This window comes from Suncus etruscus, chromosome 9 (genome assembly GCF_024139225.1).
Source record: "Suncus etruscus isolate mSunEtr1 chromosome 9, mSunEtr1.pri.cur, whole genome shotgun sequence".
NCBI classification, from domain to species: Eukaryota; Metazoa; Chordata; class Mammalia; order Eulipotyphla; family Soricidae; genus Suncus; species Suncus etruscus.
In genome coordinates, this window is record NC_064856.1 from 83,292,240 (window position 1) to 83,314,761 (window position 22,522).

General features: G+C 37.6%; 1 protein-coding gene across 2 annotated transcripts in view; it reads left to right on the top strand.

Moving 5' to 3' along the window:
* Nucleotides 1-22,522, top strand: part of HIPK3 (homeodomain interacting protein kinase 3) — a 105,545-nt gene that overhangs the window by 59,979 nt on the left and 23,044 nt on the right. For both annotated transcript variants that reach the window (XM_049780077.1, XM_049780078.1), the window contains exon 3: nucleotides 17,307-17,430. In XM_049780077.1, coding sequence (XP_049636034.1) covers nucleotides 17,307-17,430 — 124 coding nt within the window. The remainder of the gene's footprint in view (nucleotides 1-17,306; nucleotides 17,431-22,522) is intronic.

The window sequence follows — 22,522 nt, forward strand, 5'->3', positions numbered from 1 at the left end:
GATGCTAGGGATTAAACTCTGGGCAACCATGTGTGCAAAGCAAGTGCCCTACCTGCTATACTTGCTCTGTCCCTAGCAATAAATATCTTATATTATAATATCTTAATTTTTGGGTTGAGGATATAGCTCAGAAGCAGAGAACATTCATTGCGTGGATGAAACTATGATTTGGTCCTTGGCAACATACCACATATATCTATAATTTAGAAATGAAATGTTTCTGTAAGTGGCTGATTATCTCTTTCAAAAATAATTTACTTTCTAAGATCATTGAAAATTTTTTTCCCAAAAAAATACCATTCAGTAGGATATTGAAAATAATGCCAAGTTATTTGGAAATTAAATTCACTCTAGTTTATTTTAAGTCTTTCTTCTTCTTAAGTTCATGTTGTAGAGTTGCTCTCTCTTATTTTAGTTGCATTATAATTTGCATGACACTTTTGAATTCTTAGAATATGTTTCTCTTTGTGCTCAGAAGTTTCTAGTCTCTGTCCTGGAGTATTCTTTGGTCAGAGATTCTAAGAAACACCTTTAGTATTTCTTCCTGCTTGGACATTACATGTCTACATTAAATGTTCTACTAGAAAGTTTTTTTCTTTTATAATAAGGATAGTTAGCTAATGTTGTTTATGTAGTTTAATTTAGTAAGTAACACTAGAAAACAAAATTCCTACGAAATCTAGGTGGCTATATATATTTTTAAGCATTAGTCTTTTTTTTTTGTTGTTGTTTTTTGGGCCATATCTGGTAATGCTCAGGGATTACTCCTGGCTATGCGCTCAGAATCTCTGGCTTCAGGGACCATATGGGATGCCAGGGGATTGAACTGTGGTCTGTCCTAGGCTAATGTGCGTGAGGCAGACACACCTTAACTGCTTGCGCCATTGCTCTGACCCCAAGCATTAGTCTATATGATACAGTGTAAACTTTATTTAATAGTTTACAAGACTTTGTATACTTGCCAGATTATTGCTGATAAAACTGGATTTGTATTCTTTCCTAAATTTTCTGTTATACATCTTATCTGTCTTGAATTTTGTAAGTCTTTGCTGACTTTTCCTAATAATCAGAATTTGACTTGTAACAATTTATTAAGTGCATGATGTTGAATTGGTATTTATGAGTAATCACACCACCTGACTAGTGGATGGTCACATTTACCATTGTTTTTATTTCTTAATTGTCTCTGTAAAAGAACATCAAAGTCATCTTTAGGTAGATGCCAACTAAGAGTCTTATTTTAAAGGAATTATCCAGAAGAATATTGTATATTTAGTGAGAATGATTACTGTGGCTAAGATGATTAAATGCTTAAAGATCAGGAAAAGAGGTATTTTAAGCATATGTGTATATATATATTTGTTTTTTAGGCCACACCCTGCAGTGCTCAGGGGTTATTCCTGGCTATCTGCTCAGAAATAGCTCCTGGTAGGCACGGGGGACCATATGGGACACCGGGATTCGAACCAACCACCTTAGGTCCTGGATCGGCTGCTTGCAAGGCAAACACCGCTGTGCTATCTCTCTGGGCCCGCATATGTATATTTATACTTAACATTTCTAGTTTTTAAATTAAAGGTGTTATGTTTAAAGAGAAGAGCATATTATAAGTATAGTTCCTGAGTGGAAGATCCTCCATGAAGATAGTCTGAACTTTTAGTAATTCTAGGAATTAAGGGATTGTGGTTAAACATGTAGACTTTAAAATCATAAAAGCCATCTTCTTTCAACACTCAATTATAGCTGTACTAGCTATGTGACTTTATGCAACTCATATCTTGTGCTTTTTTGTTTCCCTAGTAAAAGGATTGAGGCTAATATATAAGAAGCATGTAAAGCATCCCCTGCTTAGTGCTATACTACCGCTTGATGTAATTGCTGTCGTTATGTTTTCTAATGAATTTATAAAGAAAGAAATGTTGACTTTGAAATAACTGCAGGTCATGAGATAATTCAAAGGGCCAGAACACTTGTTTCACATTCAAGAGACATGGTTGATTTCAGGCACCATAAGAACAAGCACAAGCTGAACCCCTGAACTGTACCATGCGTGAATCCTAAATAAAATGAAACCTCAAAACAAAATATAAAGTGAACAAAATATAATATGGTTTCTCTTATGTTAACTTCCTGATGTATGTTTTAATCCGAGGATTTTATAGTTTGAAGTGGTGTGGTGTAGAGAAAGACATTTTTGGAGCCAGGTTTTGGAATCTCATTACTTTCTGGGTAACGGCAATGTATGTATCAATTTTCTGATGGTGTGTGACTACTTCAAGATGTGAATGATTGAAAAGCTGATATTTTTAGTGCTTCTGTGTGATAGCTGTACTCAACCATGCGAGTCTTATGTTTCATATAAACTATCAGCATTTTTAATATTGGAGCAGAAGTATATAGGAATTATTTTTATGACTTTTGTCTAAAATAATATATTTTAGGGGGTCTGGAACAATAGCACAATGGTAGGGTGATTGCCTTGCACGCAGCCAACTCAGGACAGACCCGGGTTCAATCCTTGGCATATCCCATATGGTCCCCCGAGCCTGCCAGGAGCAATTTCAGAGCCAGGAGTAACTCCTGAGCACCACCGGCTGTAGTCCAAAAAACAGTATATTAAAGTCAAAGTCAGGACTATTTCCAGCTATATTCTACCCTCTGATTCAGGTCTAATGGTTTAGTGCTCTTTCTGGCACTGTGGTACTTGGGGCCTGGCAGTGTTGGGAGTTTCCAGGGTCAACTTAAGGATGTTTGGGGGTGCTGAGTGGTATTGAGGATTAAAACTCAAGGTGAAACACATGGCAGGACTGTGTTTAATCCCTTTGTGCCATAGTCCTACCCTCTGTGTTTTAATTTACTTTCCAGAAATCAAATTCAGTACCCCGTACATTTGAAGCTTCCACTGTTATCACGGAAGTATATCACACAGCCTAGAACATTTTCTTTAAATGGAATGATGCATTAAAATTTGTGTCCATAAGACATAAATTGTCAATATTTATATTATGTAGTCAGAAATTTGTTTAGCACAAGGTGGCATGCAAGTCTTTGACTTTATACAGTTTGGCTTGTTATTTGATTTAACAGATAGATACTTTTTAGTACCTCCTGGTGCTCATTTTTTTTGTCTCTGGATATTATAACTATAACTCTCTTTTATTTTTTTTTATATCCCCAAAATGAGTCAGATTATCTATACTTTTTCCCCTATCCCTCTGACTCATTCACTCAGTATAATACTCTCCCTATCCACCCATGTATAAGCAAATTTATGACTTTATTTTTTTCTAACAGCTACGTAAGTATTCCATTGTGTAGATGTACCACAGTTTCTTTTGATACTTACCTCTTTTCAGGCATTGGGTTGTTTTCAGATTCTAGCTATTGTAAATAGTGCTTTGAGAACATAGAAATACAGAGGGCTTTTCTCAATGGTATTTTTTGGGTTTCTAGGGTATGGCCCTAGGAGTGGTAGCTATAATAATTTATTAACAATGTGTTTACTCCTATCTTAATATATTTAGGGGTCAGGTCTTTGGGCCACACATGACATTTCCTGTTTTACATTCAGGTGATGCTTAGGCAGGTCTGCAGTGTTGGGGATGGAAGTGGTGTGGGTTGCTAACAAGGCAAATGTCTAACCTTCTCACTGTTTCTTTGGTCCCAAATATTTTTGTTTGGTTTGGTTTTTAGGCCACATCAGAAATACTTAGAAGTTCTCGAAGGTCACTCTTGCCCATTCTCTGAGGACCATGTACTGTTCTTATTTTATATTTTAGTGGGGGAAGGGAGAAGTAGATAATGGGATGAAACCTTGGTCTTCTGATACATAGCATGTGCTCCAGCCCCTTGAGCTTTCTTCTTGCTCTTAATATCTTTAAGATAGAAATATAGAAATCTATTATTTTTGGTTTTGTTTAGTGGGGCCATACTTGGCAGTGCTCAAGAGTTACTCCTGGTTCTGTTCTCAGGAATCACACCAGTAAGTTGCTTTGCTAGACCATTTGGAGTGCCCAGGATTGTCAAAGTGCAAGGCAAGTGGCCCTCTCCTCTGGGACTGTCTTCCTGACTAGAAAACTACTTCATTTGATAAAAGTGTGACTATACTGGCTTTAGTTACCATTTGCAAATAAGATTGTCTTCCAGTCTATTTTTATTCTTTTTTTTTTTTATAGTGGTCATAGAGCTACCTATACTCAAGTGACTCTGTTGCCACAAATATGATTCTGTACTCTGGCATAGCATTTCCTTACTCAGACTCAGTAGTGCAGGTACAGTGTCATCAATGCTGGGAGGTAGACAGTATAATGCTGGGAATTGATACTCGGGGCTTCACTCAAATTTCTTTCTAGCCACTTGCTATCTCTTTGGCTTCTTTCCTTTTATTTTCAGCCTATACTTGTATTGGGAGCTAAGATGACTTTCCTGTATTTAAGAACTGAAACTATAAAGATAACATAGGTAAATGTTCCAGCTTCTTAGCTTTTGGGGACTCTACCCCCAGCAACATTGCAAGGTAAGTGCCTTATTACACTGTTACTATCATCACTCAGGCCCCAAAACAATGTGATTGATACCTGTATAACAGAGAATGGCTTACATTAGAGGAATGCTTGTACATTGTTAGTGGGAAATGATAAATTGCACAACCACTTTGGAAAACAATATAGCATTGCAAACTAATTAAAGACAATTACAGTAATTTCATATGTACCGCTATTTTCGGCGTATAAGACAACCAGGTGTATAAGACGACCCCCTAGATTTTGCAGTTAAAACAGGGTTTAGGCCTATATTCGCTGTATCAGACAGAATGTTCCTGTGCTGCATGTGCTGCGTGTGTTCCTGTGCTCATGTACCACAGTGAGCCAATCACAAGCAAAGGTTACTGTAATAGGACTTCCTCTCTGACTCTGGCCAATCTGAGCAGGACTTTGACCGGTGTAGATTCGGGTCCAGAACATTGTCTAATTTGCATGCATAAAAAGCCTGCTTGGATTGGCTGAGTTAGAGCAGTCCGAGCAGCCTTGCAGTGATTGGTACAGGGATCGAATTGGAAAATTCGTTTTGTGGCTATATTCAGACAATTTTCGTTTAGCGGCATGTTGAAACATTTTCGGGATATACTTGGCATATAAGATGACCCCTGATTTCGATTGACTTTTTTTTGTTTCAAAAGTCTGTCTTATACGCCGGAAAATATGGTAATCATGGATGGATGATTGGTTAAAAAAAGATGTGGTTTATAAGCAGACTGGAACACTTCAGCTATTAAAACACACGAATTTTGGTCTAGAGAGATAGTACAGCATGTAAGGCACTGGCTTACATTGCAGCTGATCTGTATTCGGTCCCTGGTGCTGCACACAGTGGCTGGGGATCAAACCCAGGCCAATTGCTTAACAGGCAAGCACACTACCTTCTATATCACTAAACTATCTCTTCAAGCCCCTGGTTTTATCTTCCCCCATTTTATATGACAGGGAAAGTCTAATACAATGGATGGTCTTTGAGCAGAAAGGATTAAGTTTTTCTCTTTATTCCTGGAACCTTCTTTCATTTAGTAAATGTGTGGTTTTGAGGCAAACCATGGTCAAAAAGAATAAAGAGGTCAGTGTGGGTAATCAGAGCAATTGAATGGGAAAATAGCAGGAAGTAATATTTGTAGCTAAAGATTAAATTGTATAACTATGTAGAAAGGAATTTGACTTTGAGATAGGAAACTATATTTTGAGAATAGATGGTGGGAGATAGAGTAGGGATAAAAACAGTTAGGAAACAGCCATTATCTAGATGAGACATGATGTTGGACTTGATTTAGGTGGAAGCAGTAAAGGGTGGGCCAGAGTGGGTTAAATTATGAGCCTGTTTTTGGGTTGCCAGTCCAGTCAGATTTACTCACAGTAAGAAATGAGAGGAAGAAGAGTGAGCTGGACCAACCTAGATTATTGTTTATGAGACTGGGAAGAGATATCATAGAGAAAGAAGCGTGTGTTTGTAGGGGGACTAGGATTTCTTTGTGAACATGTTCTGTTGGTACCATCGAATAGATGTACAAAAGGAGATGTTGAACAGTCAGTTGGGGATATAAGTCTGAAGTTAAAGGAGTAATTTATAGCTTGGAGATACACATTAGGTGTTCTTTTAATGAATTATCTGCCTGAGGATCACCACAGGGAAATGAATGCAGAAAGGGAAATCAGATATCCAAAGAAGGAGTCTGGGATACTCTAGAATTAAGGGTTGTAGAAATGAGATAAGTCTAGAAAGTAATCTGAGAAGGGAGTGCTGGTGAGGCAAAGAAGATACTAAGTCGCAGTCAGATACAGACAGTGCTTAAAGGAGAGCATAATCAGCTGTCAAACCCCGCAAGTCAAGTAAATGGAGGATGTGGCAATGCAGTGGTTGATGGTGACCTTGACAAGAGCTATTTTGGTGGAGTGATGGGGTAATGAAAGCCTGATTAGAGGGGAGCTCAAGACCGGAACAGAACTGGAGGGAGCTTTTCTAAATATGCTTTTAAGAAGGACTGTTTTAGAAGGTAGTAGAAAAGGGTTGATAACTGAAGGAGGAGAGTATATAAACAGGAAAGCCTTTATTTCCCCCCCTCAAACTGGGAGGTATACTAGATGTTCCTGTATAAAGAGATTGGTGTTGAAAGAGTAGGAAATTGGTTGGGTGATGCAAGTCAGTTATTGAGCACAGTGCCTTACATAGAAGCACTGACTCAGAGATCTGGTAGGAATGTAGTCTTTTTTCTTCAAAAAATTATGTCTGATTTTTTTCTTTAGAGCAGGATGAAAGGATAATAGAAATAAGGACAAGAAAGGAAGAAGGTGGTTTTAAGTGAGGAAGTATGAAGGTAATTTACAGAGTGGATGTGAATAAAACAATGATATATAGGTATTGTTTTACTTTTTGAAAATATATTCTTTTGCTCATTCCTTTAATTCTTTTTGTTTTATTGTTTGTTTTTTGGGGGGGTGTCACACCCGGCAATGCTCAGGGGTTACTCCTGGTTATGTGCTCAGAAATCATGCCTGGCAGGCTTGGGGGACCATCTGGGATGCTGGGATTCAAACCACCATCCTTCTGCATGCAAGGCAAATGCCCTACCTCCATGCTATCTCTCCGGCCCCCATCATTCCTTTAATTCTTATAAATATTGATTTACTTAGCTTTGTTTTGAGGCCATGCCTGGCTGGTCTTCTAGGCTACTCCTATTGCAGTGCTTGGGTCCATATTTGGGGGTGCAGGGAATAGAATCCAAAACTTGTGATGTATGTACTTTGCCTCTAGTAAATACCCATTTAAAAATAGGAAATATAATGACTTGAAAAAGATACTTGGGTAGGGAAAGATGCTAGATGTCTGCCTTCAGGTTTTTTTTGTTTGCATGTTTTAGTTTTGGGGTGTTTTTGCTTTTGGGCAGCTCTCAAGTATTACTCTTGGCTCTGCACTCAGAAATTTTCTGCCAGGCTCAGGGAACCATATGAGATTGGGGATTGAACCTGGGTCAGCCATGTATAAGGCAAACACCCTATCTGCTGTGCTATCATTCCAGTCCTCATTTAACAAGGTTCTTAGGAGGACCAGAGTGATAGTAAAATGGGTAGAGCGCTTGACTTGCACATGGCCAACCCAGGTTTGATCCTTGGCATCCCTTAAGGTCCCTTGAACACTACCAGGCATAACTCCTGAGTGCAGATCCGGGAGTAACCCCTGAGCATTGCCAGATATGTCCCCAAAACAAAAAGGAAGGGTCCACAAACCAGAACCCCAATTGTAGAATCCCTATGAACATTTTAGTACAAATGTGTACTAAAGCCCTGTGACAGAATTTGACAGTAAGATGTTACTAGAAGGGGTGGGGTGGGGACCCAAAGCTAAATTTAATTCTTATTACTTACAAAATAGAGAGGTGGATTTTGAAATTTTATTGTAAGATTAACTGGTAGACCTCTGAATATTTCAGTTAAATTGTGAATACCTGAGGGATTGCTTTTCAGTTTATTATATGTATATTACAGAAATTGATAGTTTTGTGGCTTTCTGTTGTAAACTAGAGAGAATTGGGGACTATTTGAATGATTCTGAGTGAAAATTATTATATTTGGAATATATAATAACTATATTACAACACAAAGAACAAAAGCATTTGGAGGATCATTGTGGCAGTCATGAAATTGTGGTTCTTTTAATCTTCCTTTAAGGGACCTTCTATGTGGAGCAGAATTGACTGAGAGCCTCCAGTTGTGTCTTCACATTTGCTTTTTCAGCCTAAGGCCACATTTTTCTGGATTTGCTACAAAATAGTTTGTGCTCTAGAATTGTACTCTCCTTGCTTGACTTGGAATGCTTCTGCCAGATCATTTTTATTCAGAACTCTGAGTTGATGCAATCTTTACTCATAACTACCGTTGGAGAGGCACTTTTACCCAGTTTCCCCTTACTTATCTAGTCACACAGATTCAGAACTGCTCAAGGTCTGAGGAGCCTCTTTGCCTACCCCTGCTTCCTCTCTTCGCCTTTTTTCTCAGGCATTTTACCTGTGAAATTTCTTGAATGTTGAATTTTCTCAGAAGAGTAAACCAATACAAAAATGTATAATGAAGAGGAGAGAAATATATATGGTATTGGTGGCAGGAAAGACTGAAAACTAAATACAAATATGTTTGTATCCATGGTGATTAAATAAATATAGTATTATAAGAAAGTATATAATGAATTTGCATACAACTTCCAATACAAATTCATATATATATATATACACACATATATACATATATATATATTTTTTGGGACCCCTCTAGGTGGTGCTTGGGGACTACTCCCTGCCCTCTAGTTCCCCCCTTCTAAAGTCAGGGGATAGCTCTTGGTAGTGCTAAGGGACTATGGTGGTACCAGGGATAGAACCAGAGCTTTTAAAAAAATTTAATTGGACCACCATGAATTACAAAGTTACAAAGATGTTTATGATTGAGTTTCAATCAGTCAGCGTTTGATTTTAGCACCAATCCCTACATCTTCTCAAAAGTCTCTTTTGGCACAAAGAAACCAGGAATGAATTTTTTTGGGTGAAACCAAGTTGGACATTGTGAACCAACAAATCCCCTTCACTAGTGTCCACTACCCCCCATATATGTCCCAGTTTTTCTCCTGCTCCAGTCACCACTGATGTTCCTGTCCCTATCTTACTACCCTACCCCACCCCACCCCCACACACCTAACCCCACTCCAGTGGTACGCTTCCAACTGAAGACTAGTTCTGCTCTTTGTTTCTATTGCATTTGGTCATTTGATATTCACATATGAAGTTTCTTTATAATCCTTCACATAAGAGCTGTCATTCTGCTGTTTCTCTCCCTCTTACTGATTTAATTCAACACGATACTCTTTAGATCCATCCATGGAGCAGCACATTGCATGATATTTTTATGGCCGAGTAGTAGTCCACTATGTATACATACAATATTTATTAAATGGTAGCAAATGATCATATATATTCTTTGCTTGTATCTAGTTGATAAGGAATAATTGGAGTTCAACTAATTTGTTTCTATTGTAAATTAGCTGATTACCATCATCTTTTCTTTTATCTTTCATTGCTGAGTTTTTTATGAAATTTGCTAGAAAGCCAGTTTTTAATTCCCATGAGTTTTATTTACTACTATTTCAAAATAATATGACTCATAGAGCTATAGCCTAACAATTCCCTGAGATTCACTTATATATGATTAAATAGGGGGAGTATATTGTGTGTCTGTGTGTGTGTGTACGTATGTACATATATACACACACTTGGTGCTGTTCAAGGCTTACTCCTGGCAGGCTCCAGGGATAGCAGCACATTTGGGTGCCCCTATCTGCTGTTCTCTCTCTCTCCAGTCCCAGTAATAAATCATTTAAACTCAGACTTCTAATGCTTTCTTCTGTGTGCCCAACCTGTGTTGGAATGACTTAGTTGAGGAATGAGTGTATAGTTAAAAACCTCCTCTTTTCTATTTCTTTTGCTTCATTTTATAAATATATGATTAACAGTTTTATAAGTTTTTCATTCTGCAGTACAACTTAGCACTTGATTATATATTTATAATCTATGTATATGCATCTATACACTTCGGTATTTCATCAAAAGAATGAAAACTTTATAATTATTGAGTGTCTTACATATCACAGCATCTCATATCACTAATTGTTTTTATCAAATGTTTGTGGCCTAGTTAGTATCTAGTAAATCTTATATATAACAGATTTTGGCAAGGAATAAGAGAGTCACTTAACTAGATACCAAACCTATGTTAGATTTGTTCATTATGTCTTGAACTTACTGAAGGTTCAGGGAAGTCATAGGATAGTCTTCCTATTGGTGCAACTACTCTCGGGTTCTCGGCCACATATGGAGTAATCTTAATCTTAAGATTTTTTATTTTTTGGCTTTTGGGTTACACCCAGCAGTGCTCAGGAGTTCCTCCTGGCTCTACACTCAGAAATCGCTCCTGGCAGGCTCTGGGGACCATATGGGATGCTGGGATTCGAACCACTGTCCCTCTGCATGCAAGGCAAATGATCTACCTCCATGTTATCTCTCCGGCCCCCTTAATCTTAAGATTTAAAAAACATTGATGCCTAAATTTCATCACTAAAATGTCTAACTTAATTGGCATGGAGAATAGTTAGTATCAAATAACTGGACTGTGCAACAGATTGATAAATTGGTAACCTCTGCTTCAGGAGAGAAAGATAGCCAGTAGATTTTTTTTGTTTTAATTGTCAGTTAAATAAGCTAAAATGCTAGACAGGCTCTCTACTTCCCTCATTCATTCACATTGTTAGGATAGTTCTCAGTGTAGTTATTTCTCTAACTGCACTCATCACTCTTTGTGGTGAGCTTCATGTCATGAGCTGGACCTTCCAGCCCTCCTCTCTTTTGTCTCTGAGAATTATTGCAAAAATGTCTTTTATTTGATAAAAGTTAAAAAAAAAACAGTATTGCAACAACTTTTGCTACATTCGTCTTTTAGGGGCACTCAAAATAGCAAATACTGAGGGCTATAGCTAAAGTACATTGGAAAGTACTTGCATGCAACCAACCAAATTTCATCTCCAGTGTCCCATATGGTCACATGAGCCCCACAAGGAGTAAGTCCTGAGTCAGAAATAATTCCTGAACATTCCTGAATGTGGCCCCAAATCCAAGTTAAAAAAAAAATGACATAGTGATACTGGACCACAAGTATTTCAGTTAGCAGCTAGCTATGAGATGAAAACAGCTAAGAGATGGCAGGCAGAGGTGAACAATTCAGAGAACAATCAGAAGCAATAAAACAAAGCACTTGCTGAAAAAAAAATTCAATACTTGTTTTGTGTCTAATTGAAAACATTAGAGGAACCATTTTGGGAGGCAAGAATGACATGATCTGATTTAAAAATTTTTTAATCCCATTTCCTTAAGTGGAAAACAGATTGTCCATGGACAACAGTTAAAGTGGAAAACCCAAGTAAAAGATGAGGATGACTGGGCCTTAGAAATAGTACAGTAAGGCACTTGCCTTCTATGTAGCTGAGTTCAGTTCAATATCTAGCACCATATAAAAAGCTCCTGAGCACCACCAGAATTGACCACAGAGCCAGGTATAAGCCCTGAGTACCATAAAATATGGCCCCAAATTTAACAAATAAAAAAGATACATATGGTTCAAATACAGTTGCAACCAGTGATAGTGAAAATTTTGTATTTTAACAATGGGACTTCCTGCTGAATTTTTTATAAAAGAAGGTTAAAAAACATCCTAAGATGATAGCCAATGGTGAAAATTGGGATGGTAGCATGTGAGGTAAGACTGATAGGAAGGATTATGAATTCTATTCTGGACACACTGGTTTGAGATGTTTTGGACATACAAGCCGAGTTACTAGGCTATCTAGTTGTGAGAGCCTCAAGCCAGAGGAAGAATCCAGGCTGGAGATAAAGATGAAAGAATAACACCTTAATTTCTTTATTTGTGACCAGGATTATGGCCAAGAACTACTCAATTTAATGTTTAAATGTAATGATACAAAAGTCAGAGCTGTTCTGACAGCAAAGCTGCAGTTAGTGGGATAATAGTTACCCGAGGACCAGAGAAAAACATGGTGCTCATGCTCCTTACAAAGCACACTTTTAACAACTATCATGACAATGTTAATGAGTGAGAGAAGTAATTGTCTGCCTTAAATACAGGCAGGGAGTCGGGGAGGAGGGAGATAGGGGGCATTGGTGGTGGGAATGCTGCATTGGTGAAGTGGAAGTGTACATGTTTGTAATCATGGTGCTTAAATAAAGATATTATATCAAAAAATAAAAAAATAAGCTAAAATGAAAAACTTTCCTCAATATTGTCAAAGCCATTTATCACAAACCCATTGCAAGCATTATACTCACTTGGGAAAAACAAAAAGCTTTTTCACTTAAGATCTGGCACAAGGAAAGGTTGCCTTCTCTGGCCATTTCTATTCAGTATAGTGCTGAAAGTACTTGCCATAGCAATTAGGCAGGCAAAAGACATAAAGGGCATTCACATAGGAAAGAAAGAAGTGGGGCCAGCGAGGTGGCGCTAGAGGTAAGGTGCCTGCCTTGCAAGTGCTAGCCAAGGAAGGACCGAGGTTTGATCCTCCGGCATCCCATATGGTCCCCCCAAGCCAGGGGCAATTTCTGAGCACTTAGCCAGGAGTAACCCCTGAGCATCAAACGGTGTGGTCCGAAAAAAAAAAAAAAAAAAAAAGGAAAGAAAGAAGTGAAGCGCTTGCTGTTTGCAGATGAACTGATATTGTATCTAGAAAATCCTAGGGGCCGGCACGGTGGCGCTAGAGGTAAGGTGTCTGCCTTGCAGCGCTAGCCTAGGACGGACCGCGGTTCGATCCTCCAGCGTCCCACATCCAGGAGCCACTTCTGAGTGCTTAGCCAGGAGTAGCCCCTGAGCATCACCGGGTGTGACCCAAAAACAACAACAAAAAAGAAAATCCTAAAGATTCCACAATAAAGCTTCTAGAAACAATAGATCTGTATAGTAAAGTGGCATACAAAGTTAATATGCAAAAATCTGTGGCTTTTCTTATAAAAATAATGAAAGAGAAGAAAAATATATTAAAAATATCCCATTCATAATAGTGCCTCAGGAAATCAAGTACTTTGGAGTCAACTTAATTAAACAGGTGAAATTGATACAAAGAAAACTATAAAATATTGCTTTAAGAAATAAAAGAGAGGGGCCGGAGTGGTCCTACAAGTGGTAAGGTGTCTGCCTTATCTGTGCTAGCCTAGGATGGACCTCGGTTTGATCCCCTGGCGTTCCATATGGTCCCCCAAGTCAGAAGTAATTTCTGAGTGCAGAGCCATGAGTAACCACTGAGCATCACTGGGCGTGACACCCCCCCCCAAAAAAAAGAAACAAAAGAGGACACAGGAAATGGAAATATGTACCCTGCACATGGATTGTGAGGATTAACATCATTAAAATGTCAATACTTCCCCAAAGCATTGCACAGATTTAATGAATCTTATTAAAATACCCCTGACATTTTTCAAAGAAGTGGATCAGATGCTCCTGAAATTCATATGGATCAATAAATATCCATGTATAGCTAAAGCAATCCTTGATAAAAAGACGAGAGCACCAATTTTACCCCCCACCCCATCCCAAAGCCATTAGATATATTATCCCCTAATTGCTTAGAAAATTCATTTTATTTTTTCTCATCTCAAACCCTAATGCTCATCAAGTGTTCTTAAATCAGTAAATATCACTTATCCTTATGGCTGAGGGCATTTTCCCCTTTGAAACCAGTTATGGCAGCTTGTGCTAATAAAAACACTTTTACCTGAGAACTAAGAGAAATGGGAAGAATATATCACTATTCCTGATAATTAATGCACATTGAGGCTAGTAGTATATAACAAAGTGAACAGGTATCGATGTAAACATTTTATTTAATCACATTGAAATAGAATATTTTAAAACAGAAAAAAAACAATGAGAGCAATCACTTCTCCAACAATCTGTACTACAAAGCAGTAGTCACTAAAATGGCACAGTATTGGAATAAAAACAGGCCCTCAGATAAGTGGAAATATTTGAATGTTCAAAGATAAAAACACAAATTTACAATTAAATTTTGATAAAGGAGCAGGAAGTACAAGTTAGAGCAAGGAAAGTCTCTTCAAGTGGTGTTGAAAACTGGTCAACTACATGCAAAAAAGTGAACTCATATCTCTCATACCTCATACCATAAACAAAGGTCAAATCAAGATGGATTAAAGGCATTGATAAAAGATCTGAAACTATAAGATATATAGAAGAAAACATAGACAAAACATTCATGACATTGAAGCTAAAGGCATCTTTAAGGAGGAAACACCATTGCCAGGCAAGTGCAAGCAAAGATAAACAAATGGGTCTACATTAAACTGAGAAGCCTCTGCACTTCAAGGAAATAGTGTACAGGACACATGGCTACCCATGGAATGAGAGAAACTATTTATCCAATACCCATATCAGGTAAGAGGTTAATATCTAAGATATACAAGGCACTTATGGAACTTTGCAAGAAAAGAATAGCTAACCCCATCAAAAAATGAGGAGAAGAAATAGTTCCTCAAAGAAGAAATACAGATGACCAAAAGATACATAAAATTGATAATTAAAAAAATACATAAAAAAGATACATAAATTGCTCTACATTACTAATCAGAGAGATGCAAATCAAAACAACAATGAGGTGCCATCTCACGCCACAGAGACTAGCGTACATCACTAAGAACAAGAGCAACCAGTGCCTGGGATGGATGAGGGGAGAAAGGGAATCATTCACACCTGGAATTCACAGCTGGATGTGGAAATGCAGACTGTACAGCCATTTTGGAAAACAATTCCTCAAAAAAAAAAATCTAGAAATTGAGCTCCCATATGATTCAGGAATACCACACCTGGGTTATATCCCAAGAACACAAAAACACAATACAAAAATTCCCTCTGCACTCCTGTTTTCATCATAGCACTATATACAATAGCCAGATCTGGAAACAGTCCAGGTGCTCAACAGCAGATGAGTGGCTAAAGAAATGGTGGTATATCTACACAATGGAATACTATGCCACTGTTAGGATTATGAAGTCATGAAATTTGATTATACATGGATGTACATGAAGATTATTATGCTGAGTCAGAGGGAAAGGGATAGTCATAGAATAATCTCACCCATTTGTGGTATATAAGAAAAACAAGAGTATGGTAATGATATCCAGTGAAAATAAAGATGAGGGTCAGGAGGTCTAGCTTAGGAAAGGAAGATTGCCACAAAGAGCATTAAGTGCTGTTAGACTAGAGAAGGGTTTACTGTAACAATGATAATTGGAACTAATTACTCTGGTCAAGAACCTGATGCTGAAGGGAGAGAAAGTGACATGTGAGGTACCCCACCATTAACAGTAGTGCAAACCACAGTGTCAAAAAGGAAAGAAAGAAAGAGAGAAGCAAAATGCCTGCTCCAGAGATAGATAGGCAAACGTGGGAGGAGTGGAAAGGAAGCCATTGGGGGGGAGGGGTACACTGATGAAGGGTGGTGTGCATTCTACGGCAAATCCAACAATAAACAATTTTGTAACTACAGTGCTTAAGTAAAGCAATTTAAAAATGGATTAAAAAAAGATTTATAATGTGTGACTATCAATATGTACACTGAACAATATGTACACTGAGAACAGTGCTAATAAAGACAAAATTTTCAAAATATAGTTTTCACTAAAAGAAATCTGGGATCCTTGGAGAAATGACTTCTTTTAGGACTGGAACAAGGAAGCAAGAGTGAGTCTGGAATACCTTGATGTGCCAGAAAGCAAAGAAACAATCCAAGATTGATAGGGAAATAAAAAAAGAAAAACCAACCTGTAAGTTCTGTGGAGTTCTCACTGGCTCAAGTCTGGGAAAAAATAGTGTTAAAACAAGCAATGATAGTAATAATCCATAGAATAAAATCAGAATTTATTAATCTGTAAAGAGAGGAACTCAGTTATTAGAAGTCTAGTATATAGGTTAATTGGGCAGTCATAGCAAATAATAATGCCCTACCTGAAGTATTATTGCTCCTGTTTCTTAAAATTGGAATCATCTAAATAAACTCAAAAATACTGAATCCTACGTCATACACTCAGATTATTTTGATGTAATTTCTATGATTGTGGTCTGGTCTCCAACCATATTATTAGGATTACTAGATAGATATGAGAAATCTTTCGTTTTGTTTTGGGGCCACACCCGGTGACACTCTGATTACTCCTGGCTATGTGCTCAAAATCACTCCTGGCCTGGGGGAATTGTATGGGACGGGGGGGGGGGGGGGGGGGGGATTGAACCGTGGTCTGTCCTAGATTAGCCACATTCAAGGCAAACGCCTTACCACTTGAGCCACTGCTCTGGCCCCATACATGATGAATTTGTAAAGCCCTTCAGAATATTCAAATAAGAAGGAAATTTTAAGGACCCTGACTTTTAGCTTTATGTTGAAAAATAAAAACTACAAAAAATTTAGTAACTGAAACTGAGGCAATGTAGGGTTTTTTTTTTGGGGGGGTAAACTTTTTTTGTTATCTCGTATATATGTATATATATATCATATATACTATTTTTGATTTTAAAGAACAATGCATTGAACTTTGTCTTATATCTTTAAATTGGTAAATGGTCTTAATTATGTAAATATACTATGGCCTGAAGTAATACTAATCTAGATTTACTTTTAAACCTTGGGGGCTTTGTTTTGGTCTTAGTTCTCAATGTCTGGTTTTCAGTTATAGTGATGTCACAGTGCATTCCAGTTCTTCGACTCTAGTCTCAAAAGCAAGATCTATGCTTTTTCCTACTTTAAGTATGATGGCAACAAAACTATAACTATAGAATTGAATCATAATGATTAGTCTATATTCAGCTCTGTTTTTTGAACTTGGTTGTACTGGTAACACCTTTTAAAATTTTTTTGTTTGTTTTTGGGTCACACCAGGCAGCACTCAGGGGTTACTCATTGCTCTATGCTCAGAAATCGCTCCCTGGCAGGCTCGGGGAATCATATGGGATGCTGGGATTCGAACTACTGTCCTGCCAAATTCTACTCATGGAATTTGAGGCTAGATTTCGAAGAGTTATAGAAATTGAAAAGTTGGAATAGATGATTTCTGTACTAATTTTGCATAGTCAGATAAAACTAGGTTTTTTTTTTTTTAAAGATTTATAACCCAAATTAGGTTATTTGATTTTTATTCTTTTTAATTTCAGAGCTCCGGAGATTATATTGGGGCTGCCGTTTTGTGAAGCCATAGATATGTGGTCATTGGGATGTGTGATTGCAGAATTATTCCTGGGATGGCCACTCTATCCAGGAGCCTTGGAGTATGACCAGGTAATAGAACTTTCATGTTTTAAACTGTATTAGAGTTTATAGAATTTAAGTAAAAACAATAGGCGGTTTATAAGAATGCATTTCCTTGTCTAGTATTCTCCATATACTTGTAAAGGTCTTAAAAAAAAAAAAGACAAACCCTAAAATCTTAGGTATTTTAAATCCAAGATCTCAAAGTATTCAGTTTTAAGAATTGCACTTATGGGATGGGGGGAAAAAAAAAAAAGAAAAAAAAAAAAAAGAATTTCACTTATACAACACTGAAGAAGCTTTATAAAGTTATAGTCCACAGACCCCCAATACCAGTTTTGTAAAACTTAAGAGAATCATACTGTATCCATTTTTTTGTTTTGTTTTGTTTTGTTTTGTTTTTTATTTTGGGCCACACTCGGTTATGCCTCAGGGGAGTAACTCAGGTTACTACTGCTCAGCAGTTACTCCTGGCTATGTACTCAGGAATTGCTCCTGCCTTTGGGGGAACCATATGGGACACTGGGGGATCAAATGACAGTCTGTCCTGGGTCAGCTGCATGCAAGGCAAAGACCCCATTGCTGCACCATCGCTCTGGCTCCTTATCGTATCATTTTTATACTTCAGACAAATAAAAGAGCTGGGCTGTACATTAAAATGATAGTATTTTTACTTGAGTGGCTGGCAATCTTAGATGATGAATGAAATAAAGTTAAGCTCTCCTACGAAATTAAAGACTTGTAGCTACTGATTTTGAGCTAAAGCTATGATTGTTCTTAAGCATCTTAATCTCCTGGACCCTTTTCACTTATATTAACTACTTCTGAATGGTGTTGAGAGTTCAATTTGATTTCTTAGAATTTAGCAAAATTACCTCCTTAAACATCTTAGATAATTTTATGGTAGTTCCTTAACCACTCTAAAACATTAGACTGTTTGTGTTTTTCTAGATTTTGAATTTCAATATTTTTTTGAATTTCAATAATTTTAATAGCTGTCTTTGTTACATTAATTTTTTCTATTTATAATTGGTTTATCATGGATAGAGGTAATTTTTATTTAAATGATATGCTTTTGACTTTATCTAATTTATTTATTGATACAAAAGGATAAGTCTTGGCTCTGTGTTCAAGGATCATCACTTCTTGGGGTACTCAGGTCCTTATGTTGCGCTGGGGATTAAACCTGGGTTGGCTGTATGCAGTGCAAACATCTTACTTGCTGTACTGTCTCACCGACCCACCATTTAATTTTTAAACATGAAAATAGAATGTTTAAAAGCACAGATGACAGTTAACAATACATGTACTTTAATTCTGTGTTCTCAAGATTATTTTCTATATTAAAGGGGCTATAAGGGAAACAATTTGGTTGGTAAATGTTGCTGAAATTATAGGTTATTTAAAATTCATTATTAGATTATCTGAAATCTATCACTAAAATTAATCTCATTTTCCAGTGACTTTTTTTTTTTTTTTTTAGTTTTTTGGGCCATGCCCGTTTGATGCTCAGGGGTTACTCCTGACTAAGCGCTCAGAAATTGCCCCTGGCTTTGGGGGGACCATATGGGATGCTGGGGATCGAACCGGGTCCTTCCTTGGCTAGCGCTTGCAAGGCAGACTCCTTATCTCTAGCGCCACCTCACCAGCCCCATCCAGTGACTTTCAATTTATGAAAAATCCTCTTTAAATTTGAATTTAAAAAATCTACTTCACCTATCCATGTTCACGATACCTCTTAAGATAGTATCTATGAAAATTTCCATAATTTCTGAATTCCTTCAGATTTCTTCTTTTTCATAACTTCACTCTAGATGCTAAACTTGTGCATATTGAAAGAGTTTCTAATTTAAGTGGGGAATTCCAGAATCCCTTAGCCACTGAAATACTAGAAATCTATCTTTGACTTGTTAAACTATAATTTATGACATGCATAGTTCTCTGGAGTACGACACCATCTAGTGGCAGTTTCAGATTTTATAGTTCTATTTTACTCTGGATTTGGACTTCATAGTTTTGTCTTGGATAGCTGAAGTTACAACCCATACCATATACAGTATTTACTTCATCTTCCCATTTTAAAAGAATAAAACAGACCAAGTAAATGAGATGACCTATTAAAATACATAGTAGTAGTTTATGAAAAAGTCCTTATCTAAACCCAATTTTTAAAAATTCTCCTCCTTCCTCCCTCCCTTCCTTTTGGGTCACATCTGGCAGTGCTCAGGACTTCTGGCTTTGTGCTCAAGATCACTCCTAGCAGGACTTGGGGAGATCATATGTGGTGTTAGGGATCGAACCTGCAGTGGCCATGTGCAAGGCAAGCTCCCTCAATTGCTCAGATTTCCCTCTTTTTATTCTTTATGCTGCTCAGTTACTAAGAAGGGGACCAGATAGTTGAGGATCTGCTGTATATTAGACTCTGTTGTGGGTATTGAGAATTGATAAGTAAAACAAAGAAAAATCTAACATACTATCCTATAATTTAATGCTGGAGATTGAGTAAGAAAATGGGAAGTATTCAGAATAGCAGGAAAAAGAATGGTGGAGAAAAATTAAGAGTTGATGAGGGGTTGTTGGAGCTTGCACTCACCCCTGTTTCTCACTATTTTGATTCAAATATACATTTTTCAGTGACATAATCTTGTCCCCCGCCCCAGTACTCCTTGTCATAACTCAACAGTTTTTTTTGTTTTTTTTTTTTGTTTTTGTTTTTGTTTTTGTTTTTGGTTCACACCCAGCGGTGCTCAGGGGTTACTCCTGGCTGTCTGCTCAGAAATAGCTCCTGGCAGGCACAGGGGACCATATGGGACACCGGGATTCGAACCAACCACCTTTGGTCCTGGATCAGCTGCTTGCAAGGCAAATGCCACTGTGCTATCTCTCCGGGACCAATTCAACAGTTTTTATCAGCACTGCCATACCTAGCAAGCTTAGGGATACTCCTGGCTCTGTGCTGAGCAATTTACTCTTGGTAGATTCAGAGTACCCTATGGAATGCTGAGGATTAAACACAGATTGGCCACATGCAAGGCAAATGCCTACCTGCTGTACTATCTCTCTAGTTCCCTAAATTTTCTTTAATCTACTTTTTTCTTTTTATACCTGATCAGATCTCTCACTTCTCATCTCTCCTTTGGTCTTATGGCATTTTACTAATTTTAAACATTGCTTTAAAAATATAAGTTTTGTTTTTTTGGGCCACATCCATTGACGCTCAGGGGTTACTCCTGGCTATGTGCTCAGAAATCACTCTTGGCTTGGGGTACCATATGGGACACCAGGGAGTTAGAACCATGGTCCGTCCTAGGTCAGCCATGTGCAAGGCAAACTCCTTACCACTTGCACCACCGCTCTGGCCCCCCATATACAAGTTTTTGGTTTTTTAAAAAATAATATCTTTATTTAAGCATCATGATTACAAACATGTTTGTAGTTGGATTTCAGTTATAAAAAAGCTACCCCCTTTCACCAGTGCAACCTTCCCACCATCAATGCCCCCTTACATCTCCCTCCCCCCTCCACTGCCTGTATTTGAGACAGGCATACTACTTCTCTCACTCTATACCACTGTTATGATAGTTGTTAGTGTGGTTATTTCTCTAATTGCACTCACCACTCTTTTGTGGTAAGCTTCATAGTGTGGTGATCCTTCCAGCCCTCATCTCTGTTATCTCTGTGTGTTATTACAATAAAGTTTTTTATTTTTCTTAAATCCCACAAATGAGTGAGACTATTATGTGTCTCTCTCTCTCCTTCTGACTTATTTCACTCAGCATAATAGTTTTTATGTCCATCTGTGTATAGGAAATTTTCATGACTTCATTTTTCCTGATGACTGCATAGTATTCCATTGTATTTATGTACCACAGTTTCTTTAGCCACTCATCTGTTGTTGGCATCTGGGTTGCTTCCAAATTCTAACTATTGTAAATAGCTTTGCAATGAATATAGGTATACAGAAGGCATTTTTGTATTGTGTTTTTATGTTTCTAGGGTATAGCTGGATCATATGGGAGCTCAATTTTCAGTGTTTTGAGGAATCTCCACCTTGTTCTTCATAAAGGCTGCACTTGACGGTATTTCCACCAGCAGTGAATGAGGGTTCCTTTCTCCCCACATCCCTACCAGCACTGATTGTTCTTATTCTTTTGTGATGTGTGCCAGTCTCTATGGCATGAGATGGTACCTCATTGTTGTTTTGATTTGCATCACCCTGATGATTAGTGATGGGGAACATTTTTTCCTGTGTCTTTTGGCCACTTGTATTTCTTCTTTGAGGAAGTGTCTATTCATTTCTTTTTCCCATTTTTTTGATGGGGTTAGATTTTTTTTCTTATTAAAGTTCTCTCAGTACCTTGTATATCTTAGATATTAGCCCTTTATCTGGTGAGTATTGGGTGAATAGTTTCTCCCATTCTGTGGGTGGCTTTTGTATCCTAGGCACTATTTCATTTGAGGTGCAGAAGCTTCTCACTTAATATAGTCCCATCTGTTTATCTCTGCTTCCACTTGTTTGGACAGTGATGTTTCCTCCTTAAAGATGCCTTTCATCTCAATGTCATGGAGTCTTTTACCTACATGTTCTTCTATATACCTTATGGTTTTGTGTCTGATATCAAAGTCTTTAATCCATTTGGTTTTGACGGTTGTGCATGGGGTTAGATGGAGGTCCAAATTCTCTTTTTTGCATGTGGCTGGCCAATTGTTCCTATAACTCTTGTTGAGGAGGCTTTCCTTGCTTCATTTTGCTTTTCTTGCCCCTTAATCAAAGATTAATTGTGTGTCAAGTTTTTTAATTTATTTTTATTTTATTTTTTAAGATTTTTTAGTTTTTTTTTTTCTCATTACCTCCCAGATTTTAAGCCATATCTGTTTTGGTGGTTTTGGCTACATTTGACAGTGTTCTAAAGGCTGCTGCTGGCAGTGCTCAGGGTGCCAGATGGTGTAGGTATGAAACTCCAGGGCCTTCCTTATACAAAACACAACCTCCTGCTCTCTGGACCACTCCCCTCCTTGATGACAGAGCCTACATCTTTTTATTCGTAAAATAAATTAGTTATTTGATACAGGGTAGTTGTTTAAAAGTCTATTACGCAAGAAAATAAAAATGCTTCTTACA